The sequence below is a fragment of the Mustela nigripes genome, chromosome X (genome assembly GCF_022355385.1).
Source record: "Mustela nigripes isolate SB6536 chromosome X, MUSNIG.SB6536, whole genome shotgun sequence".
NCBI classification, from domain to species: domain Eukaryota; kingdom Metazoa; phylum Chordata; class Mammalia; order Carnivora; family Mustelidae; genus Mustela; species Mustela nigripes.
This window is the reverse complement of record NC_081575.1, coordinates 33,299,407-33,313,947: the sequence shown is the minus strand read 5'-3', so window position 1 is coordinate 33,313,947 and position 14,541 is coordinate 33,299,407. Positions and strand designations below refer to the sequence as shown.

Below are 14,541 nucleotides of genomic sequence, written 5' to 3'. Positions count from 1 at the left end.
ATTAAGAGTCTCTTATGGTTTGTCTCCCTCCTGATCCCATCTCGTTTTATTTTTCTCCTTCCCTATCCCCAAACCCCTCACTTTGCCTCTCAAATTCCTCATATCAGGGAGATCTTATGATAATTGTCTTTCACTGATTGACATATTTTGCTCAGTGTAATACCCTCCAGTTCCATCCACGTCATTGCAAATGGCAAGATTTCATTTCTTTTGATGGCTGCATAGTATTCCATTGTATATCTATACCACATCTTCTCTATCCTTCATCTGTTGATGGACATCTAGGATCTTTCCATAGTTTGGCTATTGTGGACATTTCTGCTATAAACATTCGGGTGCACGTGCCCCTTCAGAGCACCACGTTTGTATCTTTAGGGTAAATACCCAGAAGTGCAATTGCTGGGTTGTAAGGTAGCTCTATTTTCAACTTTTTGAGGAACCTCCATGCCGTTTTCCAAAGTAGCTGCACCAGCTTGCATTTCCACCAACAGTGTAGGAGGGTTCCCCTTTCTCCACATCCTCACCAGCATCTGTCCTTTCCTGATTAGTTAATTTTAGCCACTCTGACTGGTGTGAGATGGCATCTCATTGTGGTTTTGATTAGTGTTTCCCTGAAGCTCAGTGATGTGGAGCACTTTTTCATGTTTCTGTTGGCCATCTGGATGTCTTTTCAGAAATGTTTGTTTATGTCTTCTGCCCATTTCTTGATGGGATTATTTGTTCTTTGGGTGTCAAGTTGGATAAGTTCTTTATAGATTTTGAATACTAGTCCTTTATCTAATATGTCATTTGCAAATATCTTCTCCCATTCTGTCAGTTGCCTTTTGGTTTTGTTGACTGTTTCTTTTGCTGTGCAAAAGCTTTTGTTCTTGATGAAGTCTAAATACTTCATTTTTGCCCTTGCTTCCCTTGCCTTGGTGATGTTTCTAGGAAGAAATTGTTGTGGTTGAGGTCAAAGAAGTTGCTGCCTGTGTTCTCCTCAAGGATTTTGATGGATTCCTTTCTCACATTGAGGTCTTTCATCCATTTTGAGTCTATTTTGTGTGTGGTATAAGGAAATGGTCCAGTTTTCATTTTTCTGCATGTAGCTGTCCAACTTTCCCAGCACCATTTGTTGAAGAGAGTGTCTTTTTTCCATGGGACATTCTTTCCTGTGTTGTCGAAGATTAGTTGACCATAGAGTTGAGGGTCTATTTCTGGGCTCTCTATTCTGTTCCATTGATCCAAATGTCTGTTTTTGTGCCAGTACCATACTGTCCTGATGATGAAAACTTTGTAATAGAACTTGAAGTCTGGAATTGTGATGCCACCAACTTTGGCTTTATTTTTCAACACTCCTCTGGCTATTCAAGGTCCATTCTGGTTCCATATATATTTTAGGATTATTTGTTCCATTTCTTTGAAAAAAAAAATAGATGGTATTTTGATAGGGATTGCATTATATGTGTAGATTGCTTTAGGTAGCATAGACATTTTCCCAATATTTTTTCTTCCAATCCATGAGCATCGAACATTTTTCTATGTATTTCTATGTATTTTTCTTTGTGTCTTCCTCAATTTCTTTCATGAGTACTTTATAGTTTTCTGAGTACAGATTCTTCCCCTCTTTGGTTAGGTTCATTCCTAGGCATCTTCTGGTTTTGGATATAATTGTAAATGGGATTGACTTTCTTCTCTTTCTTCTGTCTTGTTGGTGTATAGAAATGCAACTGATTTCTGTGTATTGATCTTTATATCCTGACACTTTACTGAATTCCTGTACAAGTTCTAGCAGATTTAGAGTGGGTTCTTTTGGGTTTTCCACATAAAGTATCATATCATCTGCAAAGAGTGATAGTTTGACTTCTTCTTTGCCGATTTGAATGCCTTGAATTTCTTTTTGTTGTCTGATTGCTGAGACTAGGACTTCCAGTACCATGTTCAATAGCGTGGTGATAATGGACATCCCTGCTGTGTTCCTGACCTTAGCGGAAAAGCTCTCAGTTTTTCTCCATTGAGAATGATATTTACTGTGGGTTTTTCATAGATTGCTTTGATGATATTGAGTTATTTACCCTCTATCCCTACACTTTGAAGTGTTTTGATCAAGAAAGGATGCTGTACTTTGTCAAATGCTTTTTCAGCATCTATTGAGAGTATCATGTGGTTCTTGTTCTTTTATTAATGTATTGTATCACATTGATTGATTTGCAGATGTTGAACCAACCTTGTAGCCCTGGAATAAATCCCACTTGATCATGGTGAATAATCTTTTTAATGTACTGTTGGATCCTATTGGCTAGTATTTTGGTGAGAATTTTTGCATCTGTGTTTATCAAGGATATTGGTCTGTAATTCTCCTTTTGATGGAGTCTTTGGTTTTGGGATCAAGGTAATGCTGGCCTCATAAAATGAGTTTGGAAGTTTTCATTCCATTTCTATTTTTTGGAACAGTTTTGGGAGAATATGTATTAATTCTTTTGTAAATGTTTGGTAGAATTCCCCTGGGAAGCTGTCTGGCCCTGGGCTTCTGTTTGTTGGGAGATTTTTTTTTTAAGAGATTTTATTTATTTATTTGATACACAGAGAGAGATCACAAGTAGGCAGAGAGGCAGGCAGGCAGAGAGAGAGGGGAGAAGCAGATTCCCTGCTGAGCAGAGAGCCCAATGTGGGCCTCGATCTCAGGACCCTGAGATCATGACCTGAGCTGAAGGCAGAGACTTAATCCACTGAGCCGCCCAGGCACCCCTGTTGGGAGATTTTTGATGACTGTTTCAATCTCCTTACTGGTTATGGGTCTGTTCAGGTTTTCTATTTTTCCTGGTTCTGTTTTGGTAGTTTATATGTCTCAAGGAATGCATCCATTTCTTCCAGATTGTCAAATTTGCGGGCATATAGTTGCTCATAATATGTTCTTGTAATTGTTTCTATTTCTTTGGTGTTGGTTGTAATCTCTCCTCTTTAATTCTTTCAAAGAACCAGCTCCTAGTTTCATTGATGTGTTCTACTGGTTTGTTTTTTTTTTTTTTTTTGGTTTCTATTTCATTGATTTCTGCTCTGATCTTTATTATTTCTCTCCTCCTGCTGGGTTTAGGGTTTTTTTTGCTATTCTTTCTCCAGCTCCTTTAAGTGTAGGGTTAGGTTGTGTATTTGAGACCTTTCTTATTTCTTGAGAAAGGCTTGTATTGCTATATATTTTCCTCTCAGGACTGTCTTTGCTGTGTCCCACAGATTTTGAACAGTTGTGTTTTCCTTATCATTTGTTTCCACGATTTTTTTTCAATTTTTTAATTTCCTGATTGATCCATTCATTCTCTAGCCTCTGTGTATTTGGGTTCTTTCCAGCTTTCCTCTTGTGATTGAGTTTTAGCTTCAGAGCATTGTGCTCTGAAAATAATGCAGGGAATGATCCCAATCTTTTGGTACCGATTGAGGCCTGATTTGTGATCTAGGATGTGATCTATTCTGGAGAATGTTCCATGTGCACTAGAGAAGATTGTGTATTCTGTTGCTTAAGGATGGAACGTTCTGAATATATCTGTGATGTCCATCTGGTCCAGTGTGTCATTTAAGGCCTCTATTTCTTTGCTGATCTTTTGCTTGGATGATCTCTCTGTTTCAGTGAGGGGAGTGTTAAAGTCCCTTACTATTACTGTATTATTGTCGATGTGTTACTTTGATTTTATTATTAATTGGTTTATATAGTTGGCTGCTCCCATGTTAGGGGCATAGATATTTATAATTGTTAGATCTTCTTGTTGGACAGATCCTTTGAGTATGATATAGTGTTCTTCCTCATCTCTTATTATAGTCTTTGGCTTAAAATCTAATTTATCTGATATAAAGATTGCTACCCCAGCTTTCTTTTGATGTCCATTAGCATGGTAAATGGGTTTATACCCACTCACTTTAAATCTGGAGGTGTTTTTGGGTCTAAAATGAGTTTCTTGTAGACAGCATATTGATGGGTCTTATTTTTAATTTTTATTTTATTTATTTTATTTTACTTTATTTTACTTATGACTATAAGCATGAAAATTAAAAAAAAATTTCTAAAAAAAAGGAATTGTTAATATAAGTTGGTTGGGAAAAGAAAGTGGGGAGAATTTTCTCAGGCTGGAGAATAGAACAAAGCCCTGTGCTAAATTAAGGGTATACTTTGATCTATTAGAAGAAATTGTATCCCAAAAATTTTTTAGAAGAAAAAACCCTATATGTATTCAAAAAATAAAGTTAGTTACAATGAAGGATAAAATATGACTAAAATTATGAAGGTTTAAATAGATTTTTAAAGAAAGATATTGTTACACTAGTTAAAAAACATTAAGAGGAAAGATGAGGGGTGCCTGGCTTGCTCAGTGGGTTAAAGCCTCTGCCTTCGGCTCTGGTCGTGATCCCAAGGACCTGGGATGGAGCCCCGCATCGGGTCTCTGCTCCGCAGGGAGCCTGCTTCCCTTCCTCTCTCTGCTTTAAATTTAAAAATATTTAAATTAAAAAATTTTAATTAACTTCGCAAGACTAAAGAATCATGGGGAGAGAGCCATGAATTCCATGCTTTGCTTCCCCCTCCTCTGGAATTCTGCTGTTCTCCTTGATCAGTGAGCTTGGTCTTGGCTGGTTGTTCTTGCTGATCTTCTGCAGGAGGGATCTGTTGTAGTGATTCTCAGATGTCTTTGCCTGAGGTGGAATTGCACCGCTCTTGCCAGGAGCCGAGCTAAGTAATCTGCTCAGGTTCCCTCCCAGGAGCTTTTGTTCTCTGAACACTTTCCATAAAGCTCTGGAGGACAGGAATGAAAATGGCGGCCTCTTAGTCTCCTGCCTGGAGGAGCCGAGAGCTCGGGGTCCCACTCCTCCATGCACCCTTAGAAAAAAGCACTTAATCATTCCCGTCTCTCTGGTCTCTGGCCGAGCTCTGAGCTCACCCGGCCTATGACCAAGGGTTTCTGTCTCGGGCACACAGTCCCAGTTGGAGTCTCCAAACCCAGCAGATTCCTGCCTCCAGAGAAGGAAGGTGAGTCTCCCCAAATCTGCCACTTGTGGGGTCCCTGCTCAAAGAGCAGTGGTCTCACTGTGCCGCGGATTACAGTTTAAGGTATCCCCGAGCTGAGAGCTCACTCTTTGGCTCCATCTCTGTAGCTGGCTTCCCTGCTCTGATATTGTGAGCTCTGTTACACTGAGACAGCCCTGATCCTTCTGTGACCCCACTGGACCTGAGACCACGCTGTCCCCGTGAGGACTCCACCCCTGCTTAGCCTCCAGAGCAATGTCCCTCAGTGGAGCAGACTTTTAAAAGTTCCAATTTTGTGCTCCATTGCTCCACTGCTTGCCAGCCTCCCCTCCCCCCCCCCCCCCCCCGTCTATCTTTGGATTCACTTCTTCGCACATCCTACCTTTCAGAAAACGGTCGATTTTCTGTTTCTAGAATTGCTGCTCTTCTCTTCGATCGCCTGTTTGATTTAACTCTCTAGCTGAACTCCTGTGACCTGATGTCATCTCAGTCTGCTACTCCTCCACCATCTTGACTCCTGTCCCTCTCAGCATGACTTTAAAAACCTTTGTGTTGAGCAGATCTCTGTTCTAATTCCAGTTCTGCCAATAGCTAACCTTGGGCACATTGTTTCCTCTCTCTGGGCCACAATTTTCTCATTTATAAAATAAAGGATAATTGCTTTTCCACTCAGTTGTTTCCATTGCAGTTTCAAGTTGATTCTGGACTTCTTTTTACCTTTATATTTTAGTGAATATGGTCTTTTAGTCATATTTCAGGAAAGCTGATGTAGGAGGCAGTTTTGGGGGGTTTTTTTGGATGCAGTTTATTTTATTCTTTTTAAAATATTATTTATTTTGAAATATATAGAGAGAGCATGCGCACAAGCAAGGGGAGGGCTAGAGGAAGAAGCAAACTCCTTGCTGAGCAGGGAGCCTGATGTGGGACTGGATCCCCAGTCCCTGGGATCATGACCTGAGCAGAAGGCAGATGCTTAACTGAGTCACCCAGGCACCGTAGGGGGCAGTTTAAATGAAACATACATGTGGGTGATTATTTTCAAGCCTAAAACATACTGATGATGTCCTTTTCAGCTTTTAAGCAGTTTCATTTATGTGTGTTATAGATTGTCAGAACAAATTCCTGCTATGTTCTGTCTGTGTTTCCTGCATTCTACTTTGGTGTGCTTGTCTTCCCTTGCACGAGTGAGCCCTTTGACATGAAGTTTAATTGTGGGAAAATATAACAAAAATGGAAAAATACCAAAGCCAAAGTTGAATTTCCTATTAGTTAAGTGAATTTTTTTTTTTTTTAAATCTTTTTTTTTTTTTTTTTTAAAGATTTTATTTATTTATTTGACAGAGAGAGATGACAAGTAGGCAGAGAGGCAGGCAGAGAGAGAGAGAAGGAAGCAGGCTCCCTGCCGAGCAGAGAGCCCGATGCGGGGCTCGATCCTAGGACCCTGGGATCATGACCTGAGCTGAAGGCAGCGGCTTAACCCACTGAGCCACCCAGGCGCCCCTAGTTAAGTGAATTTTTTAAAAAAAGATTTTATTTATTTATTTGAGAGAGATAAATAGAGAGATAAACAGAGAGAGAGAAATCACAAGTAGGCAGAGAGGGAGGGGGAAGCAGGCTCCCTGCTGAGCAGAGAGCCCTATGTAGGGCCCGATCCCAGGACCCTGAGATCATGACCTGAGCTGAAGGCAGAGGCTTAATCTACTGAGCCACCCAGGCGCCCCTAGTTAAGTGAATTTTATATAGCAGCTATGAGCTTGGTCATTAAACCCGAACCCATATTACAGCACTGCTGATATTTTAAAGATTTGTTTATTTTGGGGAAGGGGGGGAGAGAGATAAAATGCAAATGAGAGAAAGGGCATAGGGATAGAATCTTTAACCAGACTTCCCACTGACAGTGGAGCTCAAGGGACATGGGGCTTGATTTCCTGACCCATGAGATCAAGAGTGAGATGCTTAAGGCACTGAGCCACCCAGGTGCCCCAGGGCTGCTGATATTTTAAAGAAAAGCCTGTATTATCACTTATGAAGCTAAATTGGTGAAAGCAGTGACTATTTTTATGAAAATGTAAATGTCAGTGCCATCACAAAAGACTTAAGGTCATAGGGACACCTGGGTGGCTCAGTTGGTTAAGCAGCTGCCTTCGGCTCAGGTCATGATCCCAGAGTCCTGGGATCGAGTCCCACATCGGATTCCTTGCTTGGCAGGGAGCCTGCTTCTCCCTCTGCCTCTGCCTGCCACTCTGCCTGCCTGTGCTCGCTCCAAATGTAACAAAAAAAAAAAAAGACTTAAGGTCATAAACAGCCTTGGATAAGGCTAAATAGGTGAGAAAATAATGTATTTTTCACCCAGAGAGTCTCCTGTTTGTAGATTTGGATGGATATCATAGTTTATTTCTACCTTCTCTCTTCTAGAATAATTACTCTAAGTGAAAATATCTTGATGCTGTTGACCACATAACAGATATAAAACCTATACCTATTTGTTGAATGTGAACAATGACGGTTAATCTCTGCAAAGCCTGTTTGGAAATGGCAATTCTTATTTAAAAAAAAAAAAATCTTGCCTGAAATGTACAACATTTTGCTTCCTATTGTACTCCACTGTTCACTAATTTTTCCCCTGGTCATTTGTTCATTCATAGTACTAGGGAGTTGTATGATATTTGGGTTGGGTCAGATTGTGATGGGAAAATGCTTCCATGTACTAATATATTCAAAAGGAAAGGATTAAAAAAATCCTGTGCTTATCTTGAAGGGTCCCTTGACCTAAGTGAGCTTTCATCCATTGATAGAACATCCCACCGTTAAATCTTCCCATCCCAGATGTTAGGAGAGGTGTTTTAAAGTAGGTTGTACCTGTCTCTCATCTTTCAGTTCATGCCATGTAAGTGCTCTCTGCATGAGTACATGAAAACATGCCTGACTACGAAGTAAAGTCTGATTGCTTCCTGCTACTATACTAATCTTAACTTCCTTGCCTCTTTGGTATCTCCTCTGAATGTCCATCACCACTGCATCATCATCATAACTTTCTTGCAGTTCACAAAAATAAATTCAACTAATTGTCTAGCACTTAACGTTTCATCAGGAATGACACAATTGGGTGCCTGGGTGGCTCAGTGGGTTAAGCCGCTGCCTTCGGCTCAGGTCATGATCCCGGGGTCCTGGGATCGAGTCCCGCATCGGGCTCTCTGCTCAGCAGGGAGCCTGCTTCCCTCTCTCTCTCTCTGCCTGCCTCTCTGTCTACGTGTAATCTCTGTCTGTCAAATAAACAAATAAAATCTTTAAAAAAAAAAAAAAAAAAAGGAATGACACAATTGCTCTATGTTTCTCTGAAACTACAACATTTAGTAAAATCATCTATTTAAATGATTTCCCCTTTAGGCTACTTTACTCTGAAAGTATTTTATTTTATTTTATTCATTTATTTATTTAATTTTTGCGAGCGAGAGGGAGAGAGATCATGCACATGCAAGAGCATGAGCAGGGGGAGGAGCAGAGGGAGAGGGAAAAGCAGACTCCCTGCTGAGCAGGGAACCCCATGTTGGACTTGATCCCAGGACCCCAGGATCATGACCTGAGCTGAAGGCAGACATTTAACCGACCAAGCCACCAGATACCCTGAAAGTATTTTATTTTTTCAGGAATGAAGTTATTATAAATCTGTTTAACAGGAATCTTTCTCTTTATTGCTCTGGGGATCTAACCGTAAAATGTCTGCATTGTTTGGTCTTTGTTATGGTTTTACAAATTAATTATTATTATGCTGTTATCATTTTTCAGGGCTACCAATTTTTACAATGTTCTGAAATATGATGAGGTAGAATATAGATTATTCACTTGAGACATGCTGTAACTTGGCTTTTTCTATTGTCTTTGTTTTTCATGTGTTTCCTAATACAGATGACATTATAATCCTTAAAAAGTTAGAAAGTAAAAACACTGAATCAAAAAAGAATGGGACACAGAACCGTAAAAAAAAGAACCCAATTTCAAGACAGCGAGCAAATGCTCGTAGGCATCGCCGGCAAAGAGGTAAAGTATACAAAAAATCAAACAGCACAAAGAATCTGAAATATTTGTGAATAACTAGGTAAGCAAATTAGCAAACTTGGAATGTATTCGAAAGTTGCATTATGTTGCTAGTTTTATTTTTCTTGAAACTGTAGGCATTTAAGGTTGGTAAGTATTTATGCCATGACAAATGAAAACAATTTTAAAAATTTATATGTGTTTCTTCCATAAGGGAGAGCAGGATGAGAATGACAAATATTTTATACCTGTTCACAAACCTGCCTGGTTGGTCCAGTTCCACCCTTAGGAGGCAACACAGGAGGTATAAGAGCATGGTTAATAATCTGGGCACCATGGCCTCTCCGTTTTGAAAAAACAAATACTGTACGGCAGAGTACAGAGCACGAAGAAAACCTTTTTTTGGTATTTCTAATCCGATGGGTCACTGCAGTCTGCATATTTTAACAACACTGTGCTGCAGACTGCCGTTGTAGAGAAGTCTTCCCAACAATTAAGGCTCTCCATGGTTTAGTCAGCTGGCCGGAATCATCTTGACAGTGTGCATTCTACTCCAAGTCCCTGCCAGTTGTGTATCCCCTGCCCCCTGCCCCAGCTTCATTATAGTCCTTGTTTGAATCCTTCATTGGCTTAGCGGGTTCTGAGAAAAGGAGAGATAGTGGTTATTATAGGAACAAAGCTGCTAGGAATGGTGAGGTGGCCTATTCTCATATTTCTTTTTTTTAAATTTATTTTAGAGAGATAGCACGCAGTCGGGGAGGAGTGGAGGGAGAGGGACAAGCAGAGTCTGCTCTGAGCACATAGCCCATTGTGGGGCTCGAGCCCACAACCCTGAGATCATGACCTGAGCCAAAACCAAGAGTCAGATGCTTAACCGGCTGAGCCACCCACATGCCCCTCCCCATTCTCATGTTTCTAACTAAACATAAATTTGATCTTTGTGGGCCTTTTGGAGATCCATCTTCTTTATTTCTTAAGCTATCTTTACACCCAAATCAAAGGAGACAACTGAGGCAAATATTCACATGATTAATACAAAGCAGACAGTTTTTCTCCATCTCTTTTCTTTCTAGTAGATAAAAGATATGCCCCAACTTTGTTGGCGTTTGAAAACAAATTTGAGGTATTGTATACAAAGAAGACTTCTTTATTAAGGTATGCGAATAAGAAACAGTATGGCAAAGACTTCCCTAGAATTTGGTGAGACTCTCAGATGATATCAGACTAATGAAATGTCAAGTTTGCAAAACCCAGTGAATAGCCTTAAAGCAGTGAGATCACAGATAACACTGAGAGATATGTTGAATTTACTGACATATTCTGAAAAATACGGAAAATAATTATTTTTCAAAGGATACTCAAGATTCAGAAAGAACACTGAGGAAGGAAATGATACAAAACTGTACCAAGAACCTTCTGGATTCAAGCCTGGACAAAGCTCTTTAAACAAGCAGCCTGTAAATAAGCAGGTAAATAAACATTGAGAATTAACCGATATAAAAGATCCTAAATTCAATATAATTCTTAATATTAAGTAAGGATTATTTTAAATTCCTTGAGAGCAGAGGTTGTTTCTTAGTATTCCCTCCTGGTGCCTTGAACAGTTCTGAGAACTGTTTAGTTTATAAAAATAGGGGCAATGAAGTTCTAAAAAACATAGCCCATAGAAATGGCTTTGACAAAATATTATATTTGTTTTGCAAAATTGTGATTCTTTGCAGGAGAAGTGCAATGAAAATTCTAAGTCCCAAGCAGAGAGGAGTGGAAGCCAGTCAGAAGGGAACCAGAATCAATTGGAAGGATCTCAAGGCCAATCATCAAAAAATCGACATCATTCAGAGAGATCTCGTGGCCAGTCAGAGAGTTCTTGTGGCCGGTCAGAGAGTTCTCAGGGCCAGTCAGAAAGATCTCATGGCCAATCACAGAGTTCTCATGGCCAGTCAGAGAGATCTCCTGGCCAGTCAGAGAAATCTGGAGGCCAATCAGAGAGATCTCGTGGTCTGTCAGAGAGTTCTTGTGGCCAGTTGGAGAGATCTCCAGGCCAATCTGAGAGATCTCGTGGCCAGTCAGAGAGAGATCCAGACCAATCAGAGAGATCTCATGGTCAGGCTGAGAGTTCTTGTAGCCAGTCCGAGAGTTCTCATAGCCAGTCCAAGAGTTCTTGTAGCCAGTCCGAGAGTTCTCATAGCCAGTCCGAGAGTTCTTGTAGCCAGTCCAAGAGTTCTCATAGCCAGTCTGAGAGTTCTCGTGGCCAGTCTGAGAGATCTCTTGGCCAGTCTGAGAGATCTCATGGCCGTCCCAAGAGATCCCAGGGCCAATCAGAGAGATCTCATGGTCAGTCAGAGAGATCTCGTGGTCAGTCAGAGAGATCTCGTGGCCAACCAGTGAGATCTTGTGGCCAACCAGAAAGGTCTCGTGGCCAACCAGAGAGATCTCGTGGCCAATTAGAGAGACCTCGTGGCCAATTAGAGAGACCTCATGGCCAGTCAGAGAGAGCTCATGCCCAAACAGAAAGATCTCGTGGCTACACAGAAAGATCTCGTGGCTACACAGAAAGATCTTGTGGCTATAGAGAGAGATCACGGGGCTGCCAAGAGAGATCTCATGGCTATAGAGAGAGATCTCACAGTTACCCAGGGAGATCTCGTGGCTACACAGAGAGATCTCGTGGCTACACAGAAAGATCTCATAGCCAATTAGAGAGATCTCGTGGCCACACAGAAAGATCTCATAGCCAATTAGAGAGATCTCATGGCCACACAGAAAGATCTCATGGTCACTCAGAAAGATCTTATGTTCCATCAGGGAGATCTCATGTCCTATCAGGGAGATCTCATGTCCTATCAGGGAGATCTCATATCCTATCAGGGAGATCTCATGTCTCATCAGGGAGATCTCATGTCTCATCAGAGAGATCTCATGCCCCATCAGGGAGATCTCATGTCCCATCAGGGAGATCTCATATCCTATCAGGAAGATCTTATGGCCAATCAGGGGGATATCGAGGACATTCATCAACCGAAAGAGTCAAAACATCACCCAAAACTGAGAGAGCTGATTTTGACAGGTAAAAACATAATAAATACTTAATCATTAGTACAATGTGTTGAGTAATGTGGAAATGTAAGGGCATGCTTCTTTTATAGATCTATATTTTAGTGACTAAATAGGTTTTTGTAACACACGTTGTATTGAGACTGAGATATTAATAGAATGGAGGTAACATATACATGGCATCAGTTATCTTTCAACTTGCTGACTACCTCTCCTATCATCCAGTTTTCCAGTGAGCCCTCATGAACTTGTTACATCTAGGATGGCTTTCCCTGGTGGAGCCCCATTTACTCAGCCTTTCCTACTGAGCCTTCCCCACAATAAAAATATATTGACTCAGTGTCCCATTCCCTTTGAAACTTCCAGCTTGTTAGGCTAGCTAATCTAACAACAAACTGTGCTAGATTCGATAGTACATCTTCTCTGCTAATGAATTTCTGTGCTTCTTTCCTCTGTCTCCTTCCTAGAGAATATTCTGAGTTCTCAGCACACAAATGATCGTTGTATCTTTCGGCAGCTGAACTTTTCTGTTTTCTTCTAATCAGACCCTAGAAGAGCATGTTATTCTATGCATAGATCAACACTAACCTTCTGAATATATTTTGAATATATTGTGTATATTTACTGTTACTGGATAAAACTGTTAGGCTAGGTCTGTCTGCCCTGGGTGGGGCCTATGGTGGGGAAAGTAATTTAATAGTATTGCAAATTGGTTGAGTTTTAAAAACCACAAGACATCTTTATTATGATTAACTAGTTAATTGAGTAAAAGTTTATTTTTAGTTCAAAGTCCTCGGTAATTGCTTTCAGTTTGCATTGCCTATAAACTTCTAGTCAAGTATTCTATAACATATTAACAACTGCATGGAATTAATAGTTTTAGCTAAAAAATGATTTCCAAAATGTATGTGTGGGTTATTGTGTATATAGACAATGTCTGATGTAGGCACCATTTTAATGCTAAAGGCCCCATCATACTTATATTAACAGTATACAAATAATTTGCTATAAAAAATTAAAATTTAACACTGATGACACATAGTTAATATTTCTGCATTTCTCAGGGATTTTCATGTTTTACTTCATTTTATACAGTAATTTTTGTTTTTCAAATGGCATAATACTTCCCCTGAGGCCCAATGCCATATTTCTGTCATTTTACATTTTAAAATGCAATGAACAATTCTGTTCATTTTTTTCTCCTTTATCTTCTACCATTATGTTTTTTTGTAGTCTCAGCACAAATAAGTAGTACTTGATCAGTTAAGGTTGAAGTTATCAAATGCTGAACTATTATAGAAGAATAAAAGAATACATAAAGTACAGAAAATTAATATACTTTTATGATTGATCCCTTGGAGATGAATTCTTCTACTCCGTAATTTTGCATTCTCATACTATACATAAGTTGACCAATTAGGTGTAATAATACTCTTCAGATCTGAAGTTGGCTTCTCCACCCGGTAGAAAATGAAGACTTCAGTGATTTCATGCCCTCACACCAAATCTTCCTCTCAGGCCAGCTTCACCAGGAGCTAAAGACAAACCAGAAGTTCTCCGTACATTTCTGCCTTAAACAAGCCACCAATGTAGTAGCCCAGTGTGGTCTAAATAAAAGTAGTTGTGCAAATATCTGGAATAAAGAATGATAGCATATTCAGAATATTATTTATTTATGGAGATTTACAATAACTTTTTTCAATTTTGAAAAACCAATATGATTCTCAAAAACTCTAAACAGAATTTATTGTAAACAAGGTGTGGATTTGGGTGTTTCACACTCCAAAATACTGGATTTCAGCTTTTGCTCCTTTTTCCTGATACAGTAATGATATCCAGAGACAGATGCCTGCCTTGGCCAGGAAAGTGGTGTGTAAATAGAGAAACAGAACAAAAACTGTCTTTTGTACTCTCCACTAAATAATTTACATGAAATGAATGGCAAAATGCGCATGTCTTTACATTAATTGGGCTGTCCCCCAGACAAAGCTTTTCTAAACACAGATAACAGCTTCAGAGGAAATGAGGTACTTAGTTTTGGAGTGCTTGCCATTTAAACTCCAATTATAGAGTGACAACTGACATCTTATTACCACACCAGCATTCCAAGTAATTCTTGCAACAGATTCAAACCTGAGTACAACTGACAAATCAATTTTGGGTCTAGAATCTCTAATTTACTATGTATTGCTCTAAAAGCAGAAGTCTTTTCAGACCGGCTGATTTCCCTCTCTGTATTCCCAAATTCTTCACTACTCCCTAGCTCTGTTTGTTACCCAGTTGTTAGTATTATTCTTATTTCTTGAAAGAAGATGCCAGTGAGAATCTGATCTATGTTTTTAAATGAAAGGCTCCTAATGGAGTATAAGTAGCATGGGTGAGTGGAAACAACATAAGAATATGAAGACATGGCTTTGTGTCCCAACTCTGTCACTAAATATATCAAGCAAATTATTTACTCTTTC

The 14,541-nt window shown here is 39.8% G+C and overlaps 1 protein-coding gene across 1 annotated transcript in view; it reads left to right on the top strand.

Moving 5' to 3' along the window:
* Window positions 1-13,957, top strand: part of LUZP4 (leucine zipper protein 4) — a 52,564-nt gene extending 38,607 nt beyond the window's left edge. Inside the window, 7 exon segments of the mRNA XM_059385193.1 lie at window positions 8,894-9,025; window positions 10,376-10,491; window positions 10,744-11,130; window positions 11,278-11,395; window positions 11,652-11,817; window positions 11,979-12,089; window positions 13,903-13,957. Coding sequence (XP_059241176.1) covers window positions 8,894-9,025; window positions 10,376-10,491; window positions 10,744-11,130; window positions 11,278-11,395; window positions 11,652-11,817; window positions 11,979-12,089; window positions 13,903-13,957 — 1,085 coding nt within the window.
* The last annotated feature ends 584 nt before the right edge of the window (window positions 13,958-14,541 follow it).